Source organism: Schistocerca nitens, chromosome 5 (genome assembly GCF_023898315.1).
Source record: "Schistocerca nitens isolate TAMUIC-IGC-003100 chromosome 5, iqSchNite1.1, whole genome shotgun sequence".
Taxonomy (NCBI): domain Eukaryota; kingdom Metazoa; phylum Arthropoda; class Insecta; order Orthoptera; family Acrididae; genus Schistocerca; species Schistocerca nitens.
In genome coordinates, this window is record NC_064618.1 from 712005803 (window position 1) to 712033400 (window position 27598).

At 41.1% G+C, this 27598-nt stretch overlaps 1 protein-coding gene across 1 annotated transcript in view; it reads left to right on the top strand.

Annotated features, from left to right (window-relative positions):
- Positions 1-18387, top strand: part of LOC126260672 (ankyrin repeat domain-containing protein 33B-like) — a 197383-nt gene extending 178996 nt beyond the window's left edge. The window contains exons 5-6 of the mRNA XM_049958009.1: positions 4722-4884; positions 17527-18387. Coding sequence (XP_049813966.1) covers positions 4722-4884; positions 17527-17688 — 325 coding nt within the window. The 3' untranslated portion in view covers positions 17689-18387. The remainder of the gene's footprint in view (positions 1-4721; positions 4885-17526) is intronic.
- Positions 18388-27598: the final 9211 nt, after the last annotated feature.

A 27598-nucleotide genomic window follows, 5' to 3' on the forward strand; every position in this document is an offset into this window, starting at 1 on the left:
GCTGCCTCCAAATTCTACACATCTTACACAGCCCCTGTATGTTGCAGTATTCAGACCCATTAAAGCAGCATGGATGGCTGTTTTGATCAACTGGAAGAACCTGTACAAGGGCTTTCTGCCTAAAGTCCAGTTTCCAATAAAACTGAAGGAAGCACTGGAGAAGGTTGAGAATATGCGCTGGAACATCATGTCTGGCTTTAGAGAATGTTGTATATCACCATTAGATCCAGAGAAAGTGCAGCAGTTAATTCAAAGGAGAGTTCAGCACTCCATGTCCGAGAAAACTGCTGAAGATGTTCTATCTGAAAACTTTGTCATAGTCAAATCTAGCGATTTCACAAGAAGCAGAGGTAGAAAACGGACTTTTCAAATCAAGTATGAGCATTTCTCCTGCAGATTTTGACCTGAATGTTTCCACTACTTCTGCCACACATACCAGTATCTCCAAGCACCAGTCTTCTGCTGATATGCAACAGGTTAAAATGTTACCAGTAATGTAAGAGAATAGAAGCAGTCATGGAGATATTCGGATTCCTGCAATTAAGAACAGAAGTGTTGAAATTAAACCTCAATTTGCATTATAAACAGGGGACAACCCAGAGACTTCATTGTGGTGAAATTCGTCACAGAAGAAGACCATTAAACAAAACTATATGTGGGAAAAATAATTGGCATGCCAAAGGATAAGACACTTCACATCAAATTTCTAAAGAAAAGAGAAGGGAAAAAAATGATAGTGTTCCATTTCAATCAGGAACCTGACATCCAAGATGTTTTGTACACCAATGTTGTACAGAAAATTGATGTGTATCAGCACATCACAAGATGGAGATTTCTCTTCCCAATACTGTGCAAGAATGTTGACATACAAAAGTCTGAGAATTGAAAATTAGCAATGAACAATACAGCAAAGCTGCAAATAGATTTGTAAGACTATTTATTTCATGTTGTAGTGTATTAAAATTGTCTTACTTTCAGAAAAAGGTCCTGAATGTAACATAAAAAATGTTCTCTACCAAAGTTTGTTATACAGTAGATTACAATACACAATTTCCTACTCAACATTCTCTGATGTGTTATTTCCCTTTTAAAAAAAAATTCTGACCCACTTCTTCTCCATAGTGAACTATAGTTCAATTCTTTTATCTTGGCGGCTCGCGCATGCCCGCCCAGACACGGGAGATTGCTGCGTTGCCAGTTGCACATGACACACGCGCCAATAGAAGCAGCACCCTAGTATAGCATAGTTCGCAAGCTTACGTTTAGGGGGAAGCGCGCAGTTCATGAAGTAAAGCCACCATGGCCGCATTAACCCTTCCGCTGCTACAAAGACGTGCTCCCTGCAATCTGCACTGTACTGCTCGCCTGTGCAGATACATGGTGTTCCCACTGCTTTGACACACTTATCATTCGATTCCACAAAAACTCTTTGGCCCAAAAATTTGATTTTTACACATCTTCTTGACTGATACCTTCCCCCCATAAATGACTTAATTATGTTTCGATGTTCAACGCAGTTATTATGCAGCATTAAATATAGTAAACCATTGCACGAAATTTTGAAGAGTTTGCAGAGGTAAAAGTCCATATAGTATACTTTCCGTATGGTCGATTTTAGTTGCCACAATGTTGAGAATGAAATGTGGACAAGATACCTAAATTTCATATTAAATTTACTGTATAACAATATCTCATTTAACTACCACAAAGGTGTCGTATGTAACATTGAGAAATATTCCGTCTTCCACGACTGTAACAAAAGTTTTATATACACTGAGCATGTTTGGTTTTATTTTAAAGCACTTCAATCAATCAAAAGGAAGTAGACAAAATACATTAAACAAAACGGTGGACTTACAAAAACATTAGGACTTGAATATACCGTCTGTCAGTGAAGTGCTCTGAGCTATGTCAAATATAATTTTTGTGTGTGGCACACACGAACATCATTTATTTGCTAAAACACTGATCAGCCAACACAAACGTTGAATATTGTGTTACTGCAGCACAAAACTACGAAAGGTGACTTGGCAATGGAGGAGACAAAATACTGTCCACTGAAGATACTTCAAAAGAGAGAAACGCATCTAGTCTAAATAAGTCGCTTATTACAGTTGCAGAAGAGGAATATATTTCAGTACCATTGGTAAAACTGTGACTGTGGAACAAAAATAAGAAAGAGAACATGAGTACCATTGTGTATGTGCCATACCTTTCATTGATTGAAGTGCTTTAAAATAAAGCCAAACGCGTCCGGTGTAAATAAAACTTTTATTACAGTCGCGAAAGACGGAATATTTCTCAATATTACATAGGACACCTATGTGGTACTTAAATTAAGTGAGATATTGTTATACAGTAAATTTTATATGAAATTTAGGTATCTTGTCCACATTTCATTCTCAACATTGTGGCAACTAAAATCGACCATACGGAAAGTATACGCTATGGACTTCTACCTCTGCAAACTCTTCAAAATTTTGTGCAATGGTTTACTACATTTAATGCTGCATAATAACTGTATTGAACATCGAAACAAAATTAAGTCATTTATGGGGGGAAGGTATCAGTCAAGAAGACTTGTAAAAATCAAATTTTTGGGCCAAAGAGTTTTTGTGAAATCGAATGATAAGTGTGTCAAAGCAGTGGGAACACCATGTGTCTGCAGAGGCGAGCAGTGCAGTGATGACAAAATCGTGCACAGCGCGGAATGCGGGGAGCACGTGTCTGCAGCAGCAAAAGGGTTAATGAAGAGACAAAGCACTAGAAATTTCAAAAAATTGCATTCAAACAAATATAATTCGTGAAGTAAGGCACTTCGATATTGTTTTTTAATAATGAAAATATCAAGCACAGCACAAGGTTTGAACACATAACCTTTCACATAGAAGCCCAACACCTTATCCGTTGGGCTAACGCACCTCGTCTGACTAGAACACGCCATGAGGACTCTAATGCGTCACGCAAAATACTGACAAACACTGTTGGTATGACTATTAATTACTCACGCTTCGTCGAAGTACAATAGGAAATAAACAATTACCACTGTTCTTTATTGCGAAAAAGCGGTTCGTGAGATTGATACAAACACCTTTCCTTGCTATCGGCTGAATTAGGAGTCTTATTGCTTGTTTGGTTTAATTAATTAATAGAATATGTAGCAATTGGTACAAACAATGCTTTTTCCAAACATTCTATAAAAGAAAGTCAGCTATCAAGAAATTGCTTTTGTTCTATTACTTTATTTATGATTGAACGTTTCTAAAACTGAAGACACTCGTCCACGCTCTGCACTGCAGTCGAGATCTGGCAACGTCGTTCTCTGTTCATTGGCTGACTGTGTTTTGTGACGTCAGATGCGCAGAACGAACCTAAACTCAGCCGCCAACATAAATGACGCGCACTTTAGTGTGTCATAGTCATACAAATAAATGTCTGTCCCACTTCACCCTCTGTGGGGTAAGTGAGACAGCTCTTCAGCCCATAGAAAGTCCCTCCAATATGTTTAAAAAGTATGAACCCAAACACATTGTTAGAAGATTATATATTTAAAGTTCCATAAAATATGCAAACAAAATTGATGGGTGTATTTACTAAAAACCTGAAAATCTGGCTCACTTCACCCCTTTCTATGGTAACAATTTAAACAATCTCCTACTCTTTCTTATCTCATTATACTTCAGCCAAGCCAGGAGACTTATCTCACTCCATGACGTGATTCTGACGTTGACGACTGAAAAACTCTGACGTAGGCACAGCACAAAAGTGCAGGCTCTCCCAAAAATGACAGAATTTTGAGGCATCATAACGAACATTCACATGCCTCTGAGAGAAGCCACAGCTGCCTAGAGATCTATTATGTGCCTAAAAGGCTTTTGCAAAGATTTCCACGTTTCCTTCAACAGAGGAATGCATGTTCTGTAATCCTCCTGGATAGTGAGCTGGGCGAAAGATATGGCCAGCCTCACTATCTGCCGCCCAGCCCTCCCAGAGTGCAACAATTTTATAGCAGCCAAGTCCTCTTAAAAGGACTGTTATCTCATGCATCCAACTTTTAAGCTTTCAGATCTTTGAAAACTCCACCAACTACATAGGAAAAGCAGAAAAACAAACAGTGAAGGGAAGCTAAAAACTGCCACTGGCAATGCTAACCCTGATCGGCAACTACAGAGCAATGTAACTGAATGGTTACTTGATCAGGGGAATTCTGAAATATGTTAGTGGATGCTTTCAGAGAAAAAGGGCCACATTACAACCTGTACAATAAAGTTAATGAAAAAAGGGGACTGGGCAACTATGAAACAACATGCATTGGAAGATTGTGGCAAGAGCCAAACACTCTCTTACCTGTAAGAGTGACCACCTAAAGGATATTTTTTTCCAAAAAGTAATATGTGTAATAAATTGTGTAAAGTGTTACAGTTCTTTAAATTTAAATACTGTGCTTAAAATTCTTTATTGTTTCTACTGCAGCCTGTACTTCCTATACGAGTTTTGTGCGATGAATTCTTGCTATTGAGAGTAGTGGGTTAAGTTGTGTTTGGTATGTTGTTACTCCCACAAGTCGCCATCACACTTTGTATGTTTGAGAGTGAAATGCTTCCACTGAGTGGGATGACAATCCAGCCATGTGTTCACACATTATGTTATGTGTTTGAGAGTGAAATGCTTCCACTGAGTGGGATGACAATCCAAGCATGTGTTCACCTGTCGTGTTGCAGTAGCTCCGGCTCATCCTCGTCACCGCCACCAGCAGTGTCTCGCTACTCACTGGTGACGCAGCTGACGACTGCTGCACTGTGTGCCAGCTCCCCAGTGCTGCCTGCTGCACCACATGTGCCACCAGTTGTCAAGTCGCTTATCCGGCCACTCACCGTGCCCAAGGTAACATAGCCTCTCTGCCACACCATCTGACAATGTATTGCAACTAGTAATACACCAGGTACAGGGGCTGCACAGTACAATAAAACATACTGGTGTGAATTTAATGATTTCCAAAGCTGGTTTTTTGACTTACTGATAGATACTGTTAATGTGTATAAGTAGGAAGACCAAACCCGTAATGTTTGGATACAGCATTAGTAGTGTCCTGCTTGACACAGTCACATCATTTAAGTATCTGTGGAGAACATTGCAAAGCGATATGAAATGGAATGAGCATGTGAGGATTGTGGTAGGGGAGGCGAATGGTCGACTTCGGTTTATTGGGAGAATTTTAGAAAAGTGTGTTTCATCTGTACAGGAAACCACATATAGGACACTAGTGCGACCTATTCTCAAGTACTGCTAGAGTGTGTGGGATCCGCACCAGATTGAAAGAGAAACACTGAAGCAGTTCAGAGGTGAGCTGCTAGATTTGTTACTGATAGGATCGATCAGCAACCAAGTCTTATGGATATGCTTCAGGAACTCAAGTGTGAATCCCTAGAGGGAAGAAGACATTTATTTCGAAGAACACTACTGAGAAAGTTTAGAGAACTGATATTTGAAGCTGACTGCAGAATGATCCTACTGCTGCCAACATAAATTTGCAGAGGGACCACAAAAATAAGATATGAGAAATTAGGGCTCATGTGGAGGCATACAGACAGTCATTTTTCCCTCGCTGTATCTGCAAGTGTAACAGGAAAGGAAACGACTAGTAGTGGTACAGCGTACCCTCCAACATGCACTGTGTGCTAAACTCTTCATCTCAGACTTCATGTTGCAACTAATAATACCCCTGGTTTAGGGGGTTCGCAGGTTAGATTGTGAGGAGGTTTGGCTGGTGGTTCATAATGCTTATAGAGCATTAACATCCTCAGTTATTTACTGAATGTATTCCAATCTCTGTTTTCCCCTACAGTTTTTACGCTCTACAGCTCCCTGTAGTACCATGGAAGCTATTTGCTGATGTCTTAACACAGGTCCTGTCATCCTGTCCCTTCTTCTTGCCAGTGTTGCTCATATGTTCATTTCTTCACCAGTTCAGCAGGGAACATCCTAATTCCTTACTTTATCAATCCACTACCATACAATGATGTACTCCATATGTAGATTCTCAAAAATTTCTTCCTGACATACACATCTACATAGATACTCCACAAGCCACATTATGCTGCATGACATTTACTTTCCTGTTCCACTCGCAGACAGAGCAATGGAAAAATGACTGTCTATATGCTTCTGTACGACCCCTAATTTCTCGTATGTTATCTTCATGGTCTGTACGCACAATGTATGTTGGCAGCAGTACAACTATTCAGCAGTCAGCTTCAAATACTGGTTATCTAAATTTTCTCAATAGTGTTTCCCAAAAGGAATGACTCCTTCTCTCCAGGGATTCCCATGTGAGTTCCCGAAGCATCTCCGCAGCACTTACATGTTGTTCAAACCTACTGGTAAAAAATCTAGCGGCCCACCTCTGAACTGATTCGCTATTTTCCTTCAATTCGATCTGGTATGGATCCCAAACACTCAAGCAGTACCTGAGAATGGGTAGCACCAGTATCCTATATGGATTCTCCTTTGCAGATCAACCACTCTTTCCTAAAAGTCTCCCAATATACTGAAGTGTACAGTTCGCCTTCCCTGCTGCAGTTCTCACAAGCTCATTCCATTTCATATTGCTTTGCAATGTTATTCCCAGATATTTAAACCACTTGACTGTGTCAAGCAGGACACTAGTAATACTGTATCTGAACGTTACAGGTTTGTTCTTCCTCCTCATCCACATCAACTTACACTTTTCACATTTAGAACTAGGTGCCATTCATCATACCAACTAGAAATTTTGTCTAAATCATCTTGTGTCTTCCTACAGTCACTCAACTTTGATACCTTACCATACACCACAGCATCATCAGGAAATAACCGCAGATTGCTGCCCATTCTGTCTGCCAAATCATTTATGTATATAGAGAACAACAGCGATCCTATCACACTTCCCTGGGGCACATCTGTGAACTTATTCCATGAGCTCATACTTTCATTAACCGCCTTCGACAGACTGAAATTGCATCTGCCTATTGCCCTTCATCCATAGTTCGCAGTATATCATCTGAGAAAAGGGCAAGCCGAGTTTCACACTAGTGGTGCTTTCTAAAGCCATGCTGATTCATGGACAGAAGCTTCTTAGTTTCAAGAAAGTTTATTATATTCGAACTGAAAATTTTTTCAAGGATTCTGCAGCAAACCAAAGTTAGGGATATCGACCTGTAATTTTGAGGATCCATTCTTCTACCATTTTTATATACTGGTGCCACCTGCACTTTTTTCCAGCCAATTGGCATTTTGTGCTGGGTGAGAGATTCACAATAAATGCAGGCTAGGTAAGGGGCTAATGCCGTAAAATTGAACTGGGATTCCATCTGGGGCTGGTGATTTATTTATTTTCAAATCTTTAAGTTGCTTCTCTAAGCTATGTATGCTTATTTCTATGTCGTTCATATGGGAGTCTGTCTGATGGTCAAATAACAGTACATTTGTACGGTTCTCATGAGTAAACGATTTCTTGAATGTGAAATTTGAAACTTCGGCTTTCATTTCGCTATCTTCAACTGCCACACCAGACTGGTCAACAAGGGACTGAATGGAAGCCTTAGATCCACTTAGCAATTTTACATACAACCAGAATTTTCTCAGTTCTCTACCAGATCTCTTGGTAAGGTGCAATGGTGGTAGTTGTTGTACGATTCACACATAGATATTTTCACAGATGTACAAATCTCTACTAATATTCACTTGTCATTTGTGCCTCCTCTTTTGATCCTAGAGTACAACAGCCTCTGCTTCCTCAGCATCTTATGAATTTCATTATTAAACCTGGTGGGTCTTTTCCATCCTCTATCCACTTACTAGGCACGTAACTCTCTAGACCATGATTTACAATCTGCTTAAACTTTGCCCATAATTCGTGTACGTTCATCTTACTGGTACTAAGTGAGCCAATTAACTGTCTAAGTAAGATGTTAAGAACTGCTTGTCTACTCTATATAGCCTTCTTTTGTAACGATAGTTGCTATAATGACATTTTTGGTTAGGTCCAGCCTATTTATAGCTAAAAGGTCTAAGATATTTCTAATGTGTGTGGGCTGCCAAGCTAGCTGCTCAACACAGATTACAGAAAACATGTTCAAAAGTATTTCTCATGACTGTCTGTCTGTGCGCTCTGCAACGAATTCATAGACATCACACTTTATACTCAGTAGGTTAAAGTTGCCTCCAACTAGTATTGCATGATCTGGATCTTTACATGCTACTGACCTTAGGTTTTCTTTGAAAGGCTCTAGAACTGTCACAGCAGAATTGGGTGGCTGGTAAGATCATCCAACAATGAACTTGATTTAACCTACACCTGTTATACGTGACTAGATAACTTCACTATCGCACTCAATTTCGACATCAATAAAGACAATATTTTTGAGAACTGCAATGAACATTCCCACTCATATAGCCTCTAATCTGTCATTCTGACATATGTTTCATGACTCACTAAATATCTCAGAGCTTTCCACTTTGGGTTTCAGAGAGCTCTCGGTCCCAAGAATAATCTGAGCATGAGAACTTTTCTGGAGGGTAGCAAATTTGGGAACTTTATTACAAATGCTTCAACAGTATACTGATAAAATTTTGACAGTCGAAGTGTCTTTTCTCTGAATGCTGCCTGACTTCACTTGGTGTGTATCGACTGGCAAGTGTTCATCAGAAACCCTCAAACTACCACCTAACCTAAAAAATCCTCATGGGCACGTGCCACAAGTATTCTGCTACCAGAGTAGCTGCTTTCTTTTTGTGTAGTGTATCCCTGAGCTAACAAGGGGAGTCCTACAAATCGCCACAAATCGCCATCTTATAACACAAGTCTAGAAATATTCGGCCAAGACCATCACAGAGTTGATGAAACCTTGGCTCCAAACCCAAAGGACCCCAATCAGTTGTGGGAACAATGCTGTAAATTTCCAGCTCTGATTGCATCCTGTGCATGAGATCAGTAGTCTTCACCACCTCCACTAGCTGCCATATGAACTGAGGATGGCCTCCGAACCCATGTGACAGGATTGTACGTGCTGATGTAAGCCAGAACTTGCAGGTGACTGCACCCTGCACACTCGATGGCTGCAGGCAAGGCCACAGCCACATCTTGAGTGAGACTTCCCAGCACACATACCGAGTGCACACTGGTTTTTCTTCCAGGCCTGAACGCTATCTGCCTAACTATCTGCCTAAGGGACTGCATAATGCACCTAACGTTGGAGCTCCTGATAACTAGTAAACCGCCCCCCGTCACCAATGAGTGCAGATGTGTTAATGAACTATGCAGCTGGCTGTTCAGTGAGCTACTATTGCGCTATAGACTGAATGAATTCACCCTTACAAAAATGCAAAATGGAATTTCATAAACAGAAAAATATGGTTGAAATTTATTAAATAAACTATGAGGAAAATAAAGAAAAAGGTAAACACTTAACTCACTGCTCTGGGGATGTATACCAACTGAGAGCTGTGGCCTATGTTTGATCCCAGTAGATTTCTCTTGGCCAGGAACACCCTCTTAGCATGTGCTAATCTGCTTCTTATGTTCTTCATCTGTCATGGGCTGCTTGCATGGGAGCAGAATTCCTTAATTTCATCTAGTTCATGACCACCAATTTTGATGTTAAGTTTCTCACTATTTTTATTTCTGCTAGTTTTCAATACTTTCATCTTTCTTGGGTTTACCCTCAATCTACATTCCTTACCCATTAGACCATTTATTCCACTCAGCAGATCCTGTAATAATTCTTCTCCTTGGCTGAGGATAACAATGTCTTCAGTGAACCTGTCACTGATTTCCTTTCACCCTGAATTTTAATCTCACTCTTGAATTTTTTTTTATTTCCATCAATTCTTCATCGATATACAGATTGAACAGCGAAGTGAAAGACTGCATACCTCTCTTATATCCTTTTTAATGTGAGCACTTCATTCTTGGTTCTCTTACATATTGTATTATTACCCATCTTACCCTGTAGCTCACTCCTATTTTTCTCTGAATTTTGAACATCTTGCATAATTTTACATGGCCAGTTGCTTTTTCCATATCAACAGCTCCTATGAAAGTTTCGTGATTTTTCTTCAGCCTTGATTCCATTATCAAGCACAACATCAGGACTGTATCTCTGGTGCCTTTACCTCTCCTAAAGCCAAAGTGATCATCGTGTAACAGATCCCCAATTTTCTTTTCTGTTCATCTGTAATAAAGTACTTCCACCAAAAAAAACAGTAGTCCCTGCTCACAATCTCTGAAGATATAATCCACTTTGTCATGACCATCCCCCAAAATACTGAGCAACCTTACATCCTTCAATTCTCAGCCTATTAATATCTCACTTTAATGCCTCAACAAAATACTCCCTGAATCACTTCCATCTCATTTCCTCTAATCTAGAGATTCTTGTCTAATCCCAATCCATCCCAACCTATGCAGCATCTCTTAGCCTCCTGCACCCACATCCCATCATAAACACAGCCAAATCCATTACCCCAATCTTCACAATCCTCAAAACATCATCTCCATCACATCATAGCCTTTCACAGCCACATCGAGGTCACCCATTCCAATTAAATATGAAATTTATGTTTCTGTCAGTCCATCAGACAATCTCTTATAAATAGTTATCTATTTCAGAAGTCTAGAAATATTTCAGGAGGTGGAGAGAGCCACGTAGTTGTCAGACCAAGTAATCATTCTGGATGCATAATGTAGGCCCATTTAAACAATAAATCAACCTTTATAACCAGGGAGAAACTTGTTTCTTGTTTTGATTGTCTATGTCTTTCTTCAACAAATCAAAACCAAACACTTAAGTTTATTCAGCTGACATCCACAACTAAAAAACTTCAAGTTGAGTAAAAAACACTGCTGCGGCTGTGTGGCGACTTTATTTAAAAAGTGCAATTGGTTTCATAACGTTAGTTTCCTCATCAGATGAAGTCAGTTACAACACGATATTCCCCTGTACTCCACTCGTCTGAAACACTGCTACGCAGTTCTGGCTTTTGTTTCCCCCCTCCCCCCCCCTTCCGCCCCCCCCCCTCCCCACACACACACACCCCAATCCCTCATTCTATCTTAGTTTACCGTGGCCTGCTAAATGTGTTTATAAATAGTTATATTCTAGGAATTGGAAGAAGTTTGATATCAATTGTACTCCAGCATCATGTTGTAGCTGACTCCGCCTGATGGTGTAACTAACGATATGAAACCAGTTATGCTTTTTAAATAGTGACCAAACAGCTGCAGTGGTGTTTTTTACTCGGCAATTCAAAATGGTAATACCCACTGATTTTAAATGTCAGTTGTAAGAAGTACTTATCCTATAAAATCACAAGAAGAATATTATGTAAAGTTCATAACCAAACATCACACAGAAGCCTCTTAATAGAACTTGGAGTGAAGTTAGGATTGAGTACCTTGGAGTGAAATTAGGATTGAGTACGAAATTCAAAACCATCATGCACTAGCCAAAATAATCTTTGTATGAAATATGCGTTCCTGATTGGAGTCAAGATTAAAGTTTACATGCTGATAACAACTTTGTAACAGGTTTCTGGTACATGGTCCAGTAACATTAATGTGGTGTTTTACGTCAATGTGCCATAACCACTAAGACGGCAGGTGGCAGCACAAGTAGTGGAGAGCATATAAACAGTGTCGAGGGGACTCAGAAAACAGTGCATTCATTCTAGTAATATGGAAGTGGAGTGATTTATCTGACTTCCAAAAGGGCATGGTCATCAGCTTTGAAACAAGGGTCTAAGGACTTCCAAAATGACTAAGTTTCTAAAATGTTTGTGTGCTGCTGTGGTTAAAGTATACCATGCATGGCAAAATGGCATATCCAAAACCAGTTCTGAGGTGACACTGATGCTCCATGGGCTACAGATGACAGGGGTGAATGACAGCTCTGGAGGTGTGTACAGGCAAATAGACATGCAACTGTTGAGCAACTGACCATCCAAATAAAACAAGTGGCTACCAACAGTGTCTACTCAATGACCTTTCAGCAAACTTTACAGCATATGGGCCTCCACAGCAGGTGCCTGGTTCATGCATCCATGCTGGCTGCTGTTCATGAGTGACAAAGGCACACGAGCACCACAACTAGACATCCACTGAGTGGTGGCATGTGACCTTTTCTAATAAGTCAAATTTTATGCTCCATCAGACAGAAGGCTGTTGACATTTACAGTGTGAAATGTCTGAAAGCAAACACCCTGCAACAGTGGTTGGAAGAGTCCAGGCCAAAGGAGGGAGTGTTATGGCCTGTGAAATGTTTGCATGACATTCCCTGGTGATTTCACCATTCTGAAAGGCACAATGGATTAACACAAGTATGCATCTATCCTTGGGGACCATGTCCACCCGACATGCTGTTTTTTTTTCCTAAGCACAACGGCATCTAACAGCAGGACCACGCAATATGTCACATAGCTCACAGTGTACATGTGTGGTTCAAACAGCAGCAGGATGGGATTACTGTACTCCCATGGCCACCAAACTCCCTGGTTTTAAACCCAGTCAAGAATCTGTGTGACAACCTCAATCCAGCTGTTCACACCATGGATCTTCGGCCAAGAAACCGAGCATAACTGGCCACAGCACCAGATTTGGCATGGCTCCGCATCCCTGTCAGAACCTTCCAGAACCTTATTGACTCTCTTCTTGCACATCTGGTGCTGCAAAAGGTGTTTATTTAGGCTTTAGATAAGTGGGAAAATTAATGTGACTGGTCAGTGTAGATACATACATCAAACAATGTTTTGCATCACCTCGGTTCCGAGAGTTCCGGAACCTGTACAGAAAATTGGAATAAAGATCAACATAAACATCATTACAACCCATTTTATTGCTCATGAAAACCACACATTGCATGTTGTAACACCTTACAATGAGACCTACAGAGGTGGTGGTCCAGACTGCTGTACACGCTGGTACCTCTAATGCCCGGTAGCACGTCCTCTTGGATTGATACATGCCTGCATTCATTGTGGCATACTTTCCACAAGTTCATCAAGGCACTGTTGGTCCAGATTGTCCCACTCCTGAACAGCGATTCATTGTATATCCCTCAGAGGATTGGTGGGTCACGTCATCCATAAACAGTGCTTTTCAATCCATCCCAGTCATGTTCAATAGGGTTCATGTCTGGAGAACATGCTGTCCACTCTAGTTGAGTGATGTCATTATCCTGAAGGAAGTCATTCACAAGATGTGCATGATGGGGGTGCAAATTGTCATCCATGAAGATGAATGCCTCGCCAATATGCTGCCAATGTGGTTGCACTATTGGTCAGAGGATAGCATTCACATATCGTACAGCCATTATAGCACCTTCCATGACCACCAGCAGTGTATATCGGCCCCACATAATGCCACCCCAAAACATCAGTGAACCTCCACTTTGCTGCACTTGCTGGACAGTGTGTCTAAGGCGTTCAGCCTGGCTGAGCTGGATCTCGCCATGGACGTTGGGAGTGAAGTTGCACATCATACAGCCTATTGCAGACAGTTTGAGCCATAACACGACATCCTGTGGATGCACGAAAAGCGTTATTCAAGATGGTGGTGTTGTTTTCAGGGTTCCTCTAGCCATAATCTGTAGGTAGCGGTCATCCACTGCAGTAGTAGCCCTTGGGCGGCCTGAGTGAGGCATATCATAGACATTTCCTGTCTCTCTGTATCTCCTTCATGTCCGAACAACATCGCTTTGGTTCAGTCCGAGATGCCTGGACACTTGCCTTGTTGAGAGCCCTTCCTGGCACAAAATAACAATGCGGACGTAATCAAACTGTGGTATTGGTCATTTAGGCATGGTTGAACTGCAGACAACACGAGCCATGTACCTCTTTCCTGGTGGAATGACTGGAACTGATGCGTTGTTGGACCCCCTCCATCTAATAGGCAATGCTCATGCATGGTTGTTTAAATCTTTGGGCAGTTTAGTGACTTCTCTGAACAGTCAAAGGGACTGTGTCCATGATATAATACCCACAGTCAACATCTATCTTCAGGAGTTCTGGGAACCGGGGTGATGCGAAACTTTTATTGATATGTGCACTAAGAATATTAATAATTATTGATATGTGCACTAAGAATATTAATAAAAAGAAAAAGAAGAAAGAGTATTTTACTAACAGAGCATAATGTATCAGAATATCTTGACTTTAGGATGTAAATTCTGGTTATGCTGGTGTTAATATTAAACAGGTTTCTTTTCCAGTGTATGGACAGGTTAAATCAGTAAATTTACATAAATGTTAATAATGAAGTTCTAGATCAAAATAGCAACTGAGGGAGAGAAATGCTACTTTTTTCTCCAAATAGTTGCTTTTGTGCAAAAACATGTAATAATCTGATTTTAATGCTTTAAAAATAGTGTAGAAGTAGTTCCTGTAATTAACAATTGTTTCTTTACCTGGCAGAAGTAGGCTGCTAGGATATATTCTGCCTATTAATATATAGTGTGATTTGTTTCACATTACTGAAGGCTCTCCTATGTTAGGATTTATTGAACACAATCCTTGAATGAGAAGCCTACAATACTCTAATAGATGTTATTTAACTTACCTTCCACTCCATTAACATACAATCAGATTCTAAATTTCTGCAATTTATTGTACCTAAGTATGAAGTAACTGAGTAAAAATGACTGGATTTCTAAGGGCCATGTTATTGCTTATCTAGCCAAACTTTATACATCAGTGTGCTGCTGCAGTTGTAGTTGACTGTTCCTCAGTGTGTAAAGCCATTTCTTGATTGCTCTTAGTTCACTTCTAATATTTCTTACCGATGTCCCAGAAACACTCACATGACAGCAGGGTGCCCAATAACTGCCCATGTTGCATTAACATGTAAGAAAATGAACAGTTTGTTGAAACACATCAACACTGATAAACCCCAGAAGTGCTGTGTTCACAGCAGTTACAACCCAGACCTGATTGCTTTTAAATCTCAAAAGTCCGGAATCAACTTCGCCAATTTATATGTTGATCATGTACAAGCAGAGCCCAAAAGTCTCATTTAGCAGGCAATCATTGTGTGACACCTAACACATTCAAATCTAAAGGTCTATAGACTGTCCCTAATTTATTCATCAAAATGGTTACTTTTGGGTATCAATAGCTACGTGGAATGAGCCTCTGAGTTCGACCTCAGATAATACCCTAGTAAATCCACGTTGACTGTCAATAAGTAGTAGTTAAGGGCACCGCTATTTCAGTTGTTAGTGGAGTGTGAAATAATACTAAATATAGCACAGTGCAACAGATCACCTTTGTGTCAATACGATCTCTTGTCACTTAAACAAAGTAAGTCTATTAAAGGAAGTTACAATGTCTCCAGTTTCGAGTATTACTACTACTACTAGTAGTAGTAGTCGTAGTAGTACCAGCACTGTGTACAAGCTTCCTGAGGTGATGTAGTCAAATCAGTGACAGCTTTAGTTGGATTAAGAAGGTTTTAATAAGAGAATGCTGATATTTAGGATTACAAACAGTGTCCCTAAAACCTTTCAAAATTAAAATTACTTGTCATTTCCCAACACAGATGGCCAACTTCATTTTGAAATGTGGTTGTCTGAAACTGTGTTCAAATATTATTGAAATCATCAGAATAACATTTTCCATGAACTCACCACATCATGGCTTATAACAAAGTACTGCAAATGTGGGCACCTCTGCTGCTCCTCTTTCTCCACAGCCTACAGTTGGTGTTACTGTCCTTTTTCTTTCAACAGCTGCCTATTATTAGATCTGTTGTTGTATACTTAACATTGCTAGACATCCAGGCTCAATAAAAATACCAAATTAAAATATTAAGTTCACAATGCACTGAAAAATGATTGTGTGATTCCGTTGTAAGAAATATAAAAGAACATACAGTAAGTAATTAATTTAATTTCCAAAATATTATATGATTTTTTCGAAAGAAATGTTAAATGTGATGGTACATGGCCATCAAACACTAAAAAGATCTGAATATTTTCTACCTTTAAACAGTATCCATTGGCTCAAGAAAGTAAGCTTTTGCCTAACACATGAAAAAAATGATGCAGTGGATAACAACTAAAATCTAATTCTTGCTTCAGTACCACCACTGCTATTGAGAATAGTGATATTAGAAGCCTTCTGGTATCATCTCAAAATTTTTAGTTTGTGTCTGAGTAAATGTTGTCATTTTCCCTGAATATTTTGGCAGCAGCCCAGGGTGTCTTCTATTAAAGTGTTGATTTAAGTCTATATGGTGATCAGCTGAGATCTTCAAATCTGATGAAGATAGCTAAAGAAGCTGTTAAGAAGCTGTTGTAATATTAGGGATTAATGATAACATTAACTCAGATCTAAAAACAAAGATGATGTGACTTACCAAATGAAAGTGCTGGCAAGTCGACAGACACACAAACAAACACAAACATACACACAAAATTAAGCTTTCGCAACAAACTGTTGCCTCATCAGGAAAGAGGGAAGGAGAGGGAAAGACGAAAGGATGTGGGTTTTAAGGGAGAGGGTAAGGAGTCATTCCAATCCCGGGAGCGGAAAGACTTACCTTAGGGGGAAAAAAGGACGACCTGCCAGCGCTTTCGTTCGGTAAGTCACATCATCTTTGTTTTTTTATATATATATATATATATATATATATATATATATATATATATATATATATATATATATAAAAACAAAGATGATGAGACTTACCAAACAAAAGCGCTGGCAGGTCGATAGACACACAAACAAACACAAATATACACACAAAATTCAAGCTTTCGCAACAAACTGTTGCCTCATCAGGAAAGAGGGAAGGAGAGGGAAAGACGAAAGGATGTGGGTTTTAAGGGAGAGGGTAAGGAGTCATTCCAATCCCGGGAGCGGAAAGACTTACCTTGGTCTTTAAATATGTCTGCTTGTGTCTGTATGTGTGGATGGATATGTGTGTGTGTGTGTGCGAGTGTATACCTGTCCTTTTTTCCCCCTAAGGTAAGTCTTTCCGCTCCCGGGATTGGAATGACTCCTTACCCTCTCCCTTAAAACCCACATCCTTTCGTCTTTCCCTCTCCTTCCCTCTTTCCTGATGAGGCAACAGTTTGTTGCGAAAGCTTGAATTTTGTGTGTATATTTGTGTTTGTTTGTGTGTCTATCGACCTGCCAGCGCTTTTGTTTGGTAAGTCTCATCATCTTTGTTTTTAGATATATTTTTTCCACGTGGAATGTTTCCCTCTGTTATATATATATATATATATATATATATATATATATATATATATATATATATATATATATATATATATCTGCAGATTGCTAATGGGAGGTAATTTATCATTCAGAAACCTGTCTCTTTGAAATTTATAAATAATACTACCTATCCATTGCCCTTATATTATCCCTTAGTGTCTTAAATGGAGTATCAGACATAAAAAAGATAATTACCTGCTGCTAGAATTAGTTTTGCTTGTATGTGCATATGTACATATAACATGTAATTTATAATTATTCAATCATTTCAAGGTGCAGGTGACACTGGCAGGATCCGACAATGCCCAGGAAGCAGAGACTGAAGAAAATGTGATGCAGCAGCAGCAACCACCACAGCAGCAGCATACAACTCAACAAAAGCCACCAACAGCAAAGTCAGCCCAAGGAACTGCAAGGCACAAAAAGAAGAAATAACATTTACTCATTGGTCCATTGCCATACACACTGGCTCCAGTGTATAAATTGGCATTCATCAACAAAGGCTGAAAGTGTGTTTACAAGAACTTGTGGTGTTTCCTTCTTTTGGAGCTGTGGATGCACAGGTGCTAAATTGTTTCTGAAAATCCAGTGAAATTTCTGGGGCAGAAACAGCTGGATTAGGAGGAGAACATCATAAATAACTGAACAGCACTGCTGTGTCTGTGGATCATCAGAAACTGCACAGATGGCACTGAACTCTTCAGTTTAAAAATCATCAAGCTATAACACAGGGTGTACCTTTATACAGTGCCTACAAGCTCACAGGTCCAAAAATTTTGATTCCATTAAGAACAAAGATTATTGTATTGATAAGTTCAGATTTTTTGTAGAACATTAAGCTAAACAGTTGGAAAATGAAAAATTGGTGAAAGCAGTTACTATACAACAAATGAGCAGAAAAATAAATGCAAGAAAAATTTATATTCATTGTATTTAAGCTTTGATCCTGCAAAAAGGCTATTTTGTACATCTACAAAACTGTTCTAATTGCCAATAATTCTCCTTTAATGCTAAAATTTTAATGAACTTCAATGTCCACACAAAAAACTTACCTATGCACCTTCATCTCTTCTTTAGACTTCTGATGTCCAGCTCTCTCTCTCTCTCTCTCTCTCTCTCTCTCTCTCTCTCTCTGCCCCTCCCTCTCTCTCACCCCTTTAAAAAATTCACTGCCAACTTCTTTAACACTTACAAACATTACTATGCCTTGTGAGGATCAGCAAAAAACAGATCTTTCAAATCATCTCATTCTTTGCCCAGATTCCATAAATCTTAAATACATAACCATCCTTGCAGGAACAGTGTTTATAGCCCAAAACATCAAAAGATCTTATTCCTCTTACTTTGGAGAATTTTTTCTCTTTCTCAGAGACTTTTCCTCATCATGCTTGTAGCTCATGCATGTCCTTGATGCACTGTGATACTTTTACATTGTTTCTTGTGTTGACATATAACATTTATTGGCAGATTTTTTTTGCAGCCCTGAGTACCTGTTTGAACCAGTTATTTCAAGTGGCCTTGATCTGAAGGTGAATTTATTCTTCACTAGTTGGTACCTTCTTTTAAGATTAGTTTTTCTTCCGCACTAGATATTTTACTTCAAGACACAATATTACCGCGAAAAAAATTTTTCAAAGTAGAAAAAGTCTATATGCTTCCTTCCAGCATTGACATTAAATGTGTTAGTATACATGTATACACCTTTCACATTTGTCTAAACTGGGCATTGTAATAGTAATCATTATTGTTCCAAATTTTCTGACTATTAAATGAAAATAATGCTGGAATTAAGATGTTTTGCAGTGTGGAATTAGTTACAGATTTTAGGAGCAGCAAGTCACTGCTTACATTTGGTGTTTTACATTTGGCTCTTGACTGAGACAGTTCTTTCCCAGAAGCTAAATGATAATGACTACTCTACCACACAATCATCTTTTGAGAGGAAAAAAATGTGTTCAAGGGGTAAATTAACCATTCATGCTGCTCACTGTTTCTACCAATTGCTTGTAGTGTAATGGTCTGAGACCAGATTTCTTATAATTGTGTTGGTTATATCAGAGATATTCCAATATTTTAAGGATAAAATTAATATTTACAGTACAAACTAAAATATACTTCCAATATCTGTATTTATGTCCAGCAGGAAGTGCAAGTGTACAATTACATACATGCTTTGCTTGAACTTTTATGTTGTGACATTAGAAGAAATTAATGACTGCTCGTAATGAAAAAATAAAGAATGACTCCACAGACATACCAGCAGCAGACTCAATGAACTGAAACAAAACACAAAACACCAAAAGACAACAGGGATTTTATCTGTATGTACTGAATTAAGAATATCTTATTTGTTATACTGCACTAAGTGATATTATGCTATGAATTTGCACTGTCTTCCCTCCTAAAATAGGAATTATCTCTTGACTAAATGTAGCTGAATTCATTAAAGGGTTTTCTCTATGTTTCTGTACTAATAATTCCATGTCAACCATGTTTCCATTCAGTGAATTTAAAATATGTAAGCCTAACACAAGTGTTTCTGGAGTTTTACAATGTATATATTTGTTGTTATTGATTGTGAACTGTGGTACAATGATGCTGAACATGAAGCATATTATAGCATTTCTAATATTTCTTGTAACATGACTTTTTAAATAATGTATTGAATATTCTGTCAATAAAAAAATAATACATTGCTGACTGTTTTCTGAAATTATGGTAAGCATTTAACCTTTTTCAATAAATATAAATTTCTGTTGTAGTATCTTCTTCCATTTAAAAGGCTTATTTCATAGAGCTGTGGTTATCATGTAGGATTAGTTGAGAGATAACACAATACACATTTATTAATAACTCGGATATAAGAAATATCACAGTTGAACATGTTACACACCGAAAGTTAACACTCGAACACAGCAGTCCAAAGAACTACAGTCGTAAAGATAGGGCACTGTGTGCCAGAGATGCCACAGAGGGTGACCCCCCCACCCCAGTAGTGCAGAGTACGGCAGAGGGAAGCCTCATTGCACGAATTCGTGATCTTGGTGCCAATGCAGCGGTTGTAGGCAGTGGCCGGCGCAGGAAGTGGGGGCGTCAGTCTTGGCGGTGCAGCACTGCCATGGCTCCAACAGCTGAACAGGTGGAGATGAATCAGTCAGAGGCAGGTCCTTGGGATGAATACAGGTGTGGTGGTGTGGGGGTGGGTCAAGGGGGTGCGTAGGTGTGCGACGTGTGTGCTTATCCACTCGACCAGTGTGGGGAAGGTGAAGGAGAGGCTTGCCATATAGAACTTCAGCGAGTGAGGCATTAAGATCTTCTTTGTGGGCCGAGCGAACACCTAGCAGGACCCACAGAAGGGCTTCTGACCATAGGCCTTTGTGGCACATTAGGGCAACTTGAGTGTGCAGTGCCACCACTTGACCAGGCCGTTCGCCTTTGGGTGGTAGGTTGTGGTATGAAATTTGGTGACACCGCAGAGTTTGCAAAGGCATGCAAAGAGGGCGGACTCAAACTGGCATCCCTGGTTGGTTGTGAGAGACAGAGGACAGCCGAGGTGAGCAACCAACGCTGAGACAAAGGAGCAGGCGACAGTCTCAGCTGTGATGTCAGTAAGGGGGACCACATCAACCCAGCAGGCCACACAGTCAATGATAGATAAGATGAATCTGTAACCCTCAGAAGGGGGGAGGGGACCAATGACATCGATATGGACATGCTGGAAACGCCCCTTTGGAATGTCAAACTTGCCCAATGGAGGTTGAGCATGCCTGCTGACCTTGCTGCGCTGGCATGGGACGCACGCACGGCTCCAAGTGTGACAGTTGTGCTTCACACCAGGCCAGACAAAGTGCTCCATAACCAGCCGCATTGTGGCTTGCATCCCAGGGTGAGCTAAGCCATGCAAGGTAGTAAAGACTCAATGACAAAGGGCGGCAGGGACCAGGGGACGGAGTGTGCCCGTAGAGGTGTCACAAAGGACAGGGATCATCGAACCAGGTAGTATATGGGGCTGGACAGAGAGCGATGAGTCATTGTCTGATATTATTCATTGTATATCATCGTCGTCAGTTTGTAGTCGGGCAAGCTCCTCCAGATTCAGCAGTGTGGTTAGCATGCAGATGCGGGAAAGGTAGTCTTCCACAACACTCTGTGCACTGTGGATATAGCATGCATCGGAAGAGTGCTGACAAATAGCTCTGAGCACTATGGGACTTAACATCTGAGGTCATCAGTCCCCTAGAACTTAGAACTACTTAAACCTAACTAACCTAAGGACATCACACACAACCATGCCCGAGGCAGGATTTGAACCTGCGACCGTAGAGGTCACGCGGTTCTGGACTGAAGTGCCTAGAACTGCCCAGCCACAGCGCCCAGAGTGCTGACAGATGTAGTCCATATGGCGGAAATGCCATGGCAGAAGGTCCTTAGCCGGATTACAAATAGCATCCAGAAGTGGCTTGTGATCTGTATAGATCATGAAGGGTCGCCCCTCGACATCACTAAAGAAATGTTTAATCGCTTCATACACAATGAGCAGCTCACAGTCGAAAGTCAATCACTTGCACTAACTCTTAGTTTCTTGGAAAAGAAACGGAGGGGTTGGGTGGAGTCAGCAGTGTGCTGTTGTAAACAGCGCCCACAGCTAAGTCATTGGCATCAGTCGTGATCGAGACACAGGCCTCAGGGTCAGAGTGGGTGAGTCTGACGGCTTTGGCGAGATCAGTTTTAAGGTTACCAAAAGCATTAAGCAACGGTTTGGTTCATGCCAACTTCCATTCTCTAGTGTTATTTTTGCTGGAGAGAGCGTTGTCCACTTTGACGGAGGCAGCTCGAGGAATATGGCGGTGGTAAAAGTTTGCCATACCCAGAAAAAGATGGAGCTGAGCATAATCCTCGGGGAGAGGAAGGCTAAGTATGATTTCGACATGAGAACTCGTCGGTCTGGGGCCATTGGTAGAGAGAGAGTGGCTGAGGAAGGAAACGGATGTGGAACACAATTGAGGTTTGTCGGAGTTGATCACCACGCCGTTGGCAGCGAGGGCCTAACAGACTGCATCGAGGTGAACATGATGCTCCTCAGTGGAGGAGGAAAAGATAAGTATATCATCAGTACTCAAATAGACCAAAGGGTGTCATCATGGCTGTCTTTGGAATATCCAGTAGATGCATAGGAATCTGATGATATGCCTTCGAACAATCTAAAACGGAAAAAAAGATAGAACCATGGAGTAATTGCGTGAATTCCTGGATATTTTGAATGGGGTAATTATCGATAATGGTGCGAGTATTAAGGGACTTATAGTCCCTGCACATGAGTAAGGTGACGTCCTTCCTGGGAACAAGGTGAACAGGTGAAGACCAGCTGCTATCAGAAGGGCAGAGTATGCCGGAAACCAACAGATCACGAATGATCTTCTTGGTGTGCAGAAGTTTGGAAGTGTTAAGGTGCCTGGCCTTATAACGAACAGATGAACTGTTGGTGGTGTGAATCCTATGACAAGTGCCATTACTGATGGCTGATACTCAAGTATGAGGGTCAGCAAGTAGGGTCAAGAAAGTATCCGCAGGCAACGTTTGTTCGCTGACCTTGGTGAACCAGGGTGGCGTAGGCAGGCATCAGCTGTAGTTGGTGTTGGAAGGTGCAATGCACGAGCGAAGCAGCACGAAGGATCTGGAGGGGTACATGCAGGTGCGTCTTGTAGATTCGTCCATGGCGGTGTGAGAAAAACAGCAGGCGGTGGAATGCTCGACACAGGAGCAGATTGGCGAGAAGATGCTGTAGAGGTGTGTGATGGTCTGCCTCGCTGCGGGGCTGCAGATAGGTGATGTATGGTATGCCATGCATGTGACAATTTGGCAGAGGCAGATGCGATGCATGTGTGTAAGGCTTCATTCTGGGTGTGGAGTTGATCGATTTGTGAGTGCATGTGTGACAGATCAGAGAGCCGTATTGTTGTGTGTTCGACTAGGGACACACACATGGAAAGCATAGCCAAGGAGACAGAGAGCATGGAATTGTAGAGACAGATGCGTGGCGGAGTGTGCCAGCCTGCATGTCTGGAGAAAGTTCATAATAGTGTAGAAAATCCAACCCGATCACAATTTCATCCATGTTGGCAGAATGGAAAGTCCAAGGGAAGGTGTGAACTGGTTATAGGTGAACTGACATCTTGATGGAGCCATGGACCGCAATAGCAGAATGATTGGTAGTGATAAAGGTGAGGCCGGCCGGTGTGGCCATGCTGTTCTAGGCACTTCAGTCTGGAACCGCGTGACCGCTACGGTCGCAGGTTCGAATCCTGCCTCGGGCATGGATGTGTGTGATGTCCTTAGGTTAGTTAGGTTTAAGTAGTTCTAAGTTCTAGGGGACTGATGACCACAGATGTTAAGTCCCATAGTGCTCAGAGCCATTTGTCAGCACTCTTCCGACGCATGCTATATCCGCAGTGCACAGAGTGCTCAGAGCCATTTGATCAAGGTGAGGGTAGAAGGGGATAGTGCGTCAACAGCATGCTTGGCAGGGACAATGCTAATGTCGGCACCAGTGCCAATGAGAAAATGGATACCCATTGATATGTCTGTGGCACAGAAGCGTGACATCACTGAAGTGAGTGGTGCAGCAACAGACGATAAGTACCGTGGAGCTACGTGGCGTGACATGGTGCCTAAATGTGCCCGCCGGTCTCATTTGGGTAGGCGCAAGGTGCACGGAAGATGCAGGCGGCATCCCCGTAAGTAGCATTGAACCATCACAGTAGGTAGGCCGGTTGGCATGGTGGTGTGGTATGGGAGGGGGTCGCAGCTAACTGCTTCGGAGCTTGTAGCCGATTGGGTTGCTGCTCGGGCGAGGCCAGCAGCTGTTGGGAGCAGCCCTCTGGCAGTACGTCCTGTAGACCACTAGGTGGCAGCTCCTGACAGGCAGCTGAGGCACCGAGGGGAGTGTGTTGGCCTCTGTCGACAGGGCACAGAACTAGATGTGCAGGTGTGCCACCTGAGGATGATGGAGAAGATAATCGTGACAGGCAATGGCGGTGATGAATGATAGTGTAAGACTGATCCACCATGGGTAACCGAAGCTCGAGTGGGTCTGTGACATGAGATAGTAGATGAAGTTGCAGATCCAAAGGCATTTTGACCATCCACAACGTCCAAAGCACGGCGTCAGGTAAAGCTTGATCGTCGATTAATGCACATAGGCGCCGCCAAAGCTGCAAAGGGGTATGTCGTCGAGATGCTCCTCGTGAATAATGTGATGAATAGCTTCCACCAGAGGGCGGGAAAGGCACTTGATAAGCAGTGCTTTGGCCTTCGAATATTTGTGTGAGATGGGCGGTGAGAGAAGCAAGTCGCTGATGAGGTCCATATGTGCATGTAGGTGGCTCACCAGGCAGACAAAATGGGCGTGGATGTCCATTAAGTGGTCCACTAATGCAAATCAAGTTTTTGGATTGTCTTTTTGTAATGCAGGTAGCTTATGAAACCTGCCAGGAAACACATGTTGAGGGAGCACCGGCATATGGGGATCAGTACAGGCAGAACAGGACACCTCCGACGCTGGAAGTACGGTAGCGGTGAGCGGTGTATCACCCTAGGTCTGTGTGGGGCAGTGGTCGCATGCAGCATGCGGTGTGGAATGAGCAGGCATGTAAGTTGGCATGGTGTGTCCAATCTGCAAGCCCGACGATGAACATGGCACGGGTGTAACAGCCAGTGCTGTTGCAACAGCAGACGGGTGGTGGTCACAGTGGAGCCACAGGGCGGCTGACCCAGTAACCGGCGCAGATGGAATGGCCGGAGCCGTTATGTAGGTGAGCGGAAGGCAGTCGTGGTGCAACCACAGTGCAATGGTCATGGAAACCGGCGCAGTCACGGCAACCGGCGTTGTCAAAATGGCATGCAGAGGGTGCTGCGACACCATCTATATTAGAATATGCTACCCTGTGCATAGAAATTTTTGATTCACAGTTCTGGAACTTTGTCGGCACATCAAACCATTCTGATGGTAACAATGTACATGCAGGATAAACCACAATGTCTTTAAGTGGAAGGTCGCCCTCTTAAGGATTAGGCAGCAGGCACTGTCCATGTTGTGGCTGTTGTGCTGCCATGCTCAGCAGTGGCCGTGTTGAGCCGGGTGAGGTTAGTTGGCCGCCAGCATGGTGTAAATAATTGTTCACTGTTAACCAAACTCAAAGTAGGTACACTTGTCCACTTGTGGTCGCAAACGACACAGTTAATGGGGCTCGTTGCGCTTGCACTGAAAGACACTGGTAGATCCATTGTGGCAGAAACAATGTGGGCTGGCACACCAAGTTCGTAAATGACAAAAACAAGCACTAAATAACTTTCGAGGAGACGACAATGGTTTTGGGGTCACCACTGTGCTTATCACATAGGATTAGTTGAGAGATAACACACACTAAGTATTCAATACACATTTATTAATATTTATTAATATTATAACAAATATGGCAGTTGAACATGTTACGCACCAAAAGTTAACACTGGAACAAAGCAGTCCAAAGAAGCAAAGTCGCAAAGATAGGTCACTCTGCGCCAGAGACGCCACAGAGCAAACAAGTTGATTGTTGTTAGTAGTCAATCCTCACATTTGCAATCCCTTCTAATATTAGTCTTAGGTTGACTGTTGGTGATTTTGTGCAAACAATTCAGGAAACAGAAAAAAAGAAAGAAATGGCACCCTTTTCCTCTCTCAGAGGCTCCATAAAAATTTCATCTGATTTATTCATCCGGATGCAGTGCAAAACCATATAGATGTTATCAAATAAAAACATAATTTCATACAATAAAGAATATACAGTAAAATACCAAAATATTAAGGCATGCACAATATAGGGAAGATAATGAGACATGTGTCTTTCTCCTCCAGTCCTATCCATCTCTTTATGGAACTCAGTATCTGGCCACTACCTTGTATTTGCACTCATGAAACTGTGTTTTGTTACATGTTTATTTATACATTCTTTTATAAAAAAAGACATCCATCGTCATAATTAGACCCATGATTGCAGTGATGTATCTATAATTAGTCAACAGCTGTGTAAACAACACATCAGTGTAATCAAACAGTGTAAAGTCCAGCCTGGAATATCAACAATGTTATGAAAAGGATAGATTGCTACTCATTGTAAAGATGACATTTTGAGTTGCAGACAGATACAATGAAAAAACTGTTACAAATTGAGCTTTTGGCCAAAGCCTTTTTCAGAAAGGAAACATGCACACATTCACATAAGCAAGCACGCCTCTCCTACACATGACCGCAGTCTCCAGCAATTCCAGAGACGCATTTGTTCTTTTTTGAAGAAGGCTTTGGTCAAAACCTCAATGCGTAACAGTCTTTTCATTGTGCTTGTCTGTAACTCAACATGTCTTTACAAAGAGCAATCTGTCCTTTTCATAATATTGTTGGCACATCATTTCAAGACACACAGGAGATGTTCTACACAGCAAGCAACCCAAAGGCCTCCAGTTGTAAAGAGGAGAACTCTGAGAAAAAGTAAATATGTTCCTTCATATGGACTGCTTACATGCAATAGAAGAATTAATGAATGCCAATCTAAAATAACTAAGCTAAATATTTTCCTGCCTTAAGTTTATACCTGATTTAATTCATTTTAAAGATGTAACTGTCATTTTTCTTATTATGCATTTAAAATAAGTTTAAATGTTCTTTACCAATGAGACCTTTTGTTTTTTTTCTTTTCGTTTTTGCATAATTACATAACTGCTGTGGCATTGGTTCGCAAGAGAAGGCATAGTTACAAGAAATGATTTGGAGTGACAACATCACAGTAATACTACATGGAATGACAACTTACAGAACAGATAGAGACTAGAGTTGCAGGCAGTCAGATGACAAACACAGAAATGTTGACAAAAACAGATTAACAGATACAGACTGGAGACAAGTACCAGCAGTTGATACTTATAAACTTGTGTATGGGTACAGAGTAGATGGTGGATATATGAGAAGACCATTTTGCCTTCTAAGGGCTGCTGGCTTGTGGTAGCGGGCAATTGAGGCGTCAGACCACAATTGGCAGCCCCTGCTGGCGGCTTGAGCAGCCAAATTGTGAATTATGTTTTATTCGTCTCATGATGAACATTTGCAATCCATTTAGTTTGTGTACAGAAGACATGTCAAAAATTTATAATACAGTTTACAATGATTGTTACATTAATAAATAATAGCACTACAACACAGAATAACACTATAAGGATATTTTTTGGAATATGTAACACATTGTATGCAGCTCAAATTTCCAGTTTGTCCTGCGTGAATTCATCCACTGAGTAATAACACCAGTGTTAGTACCTC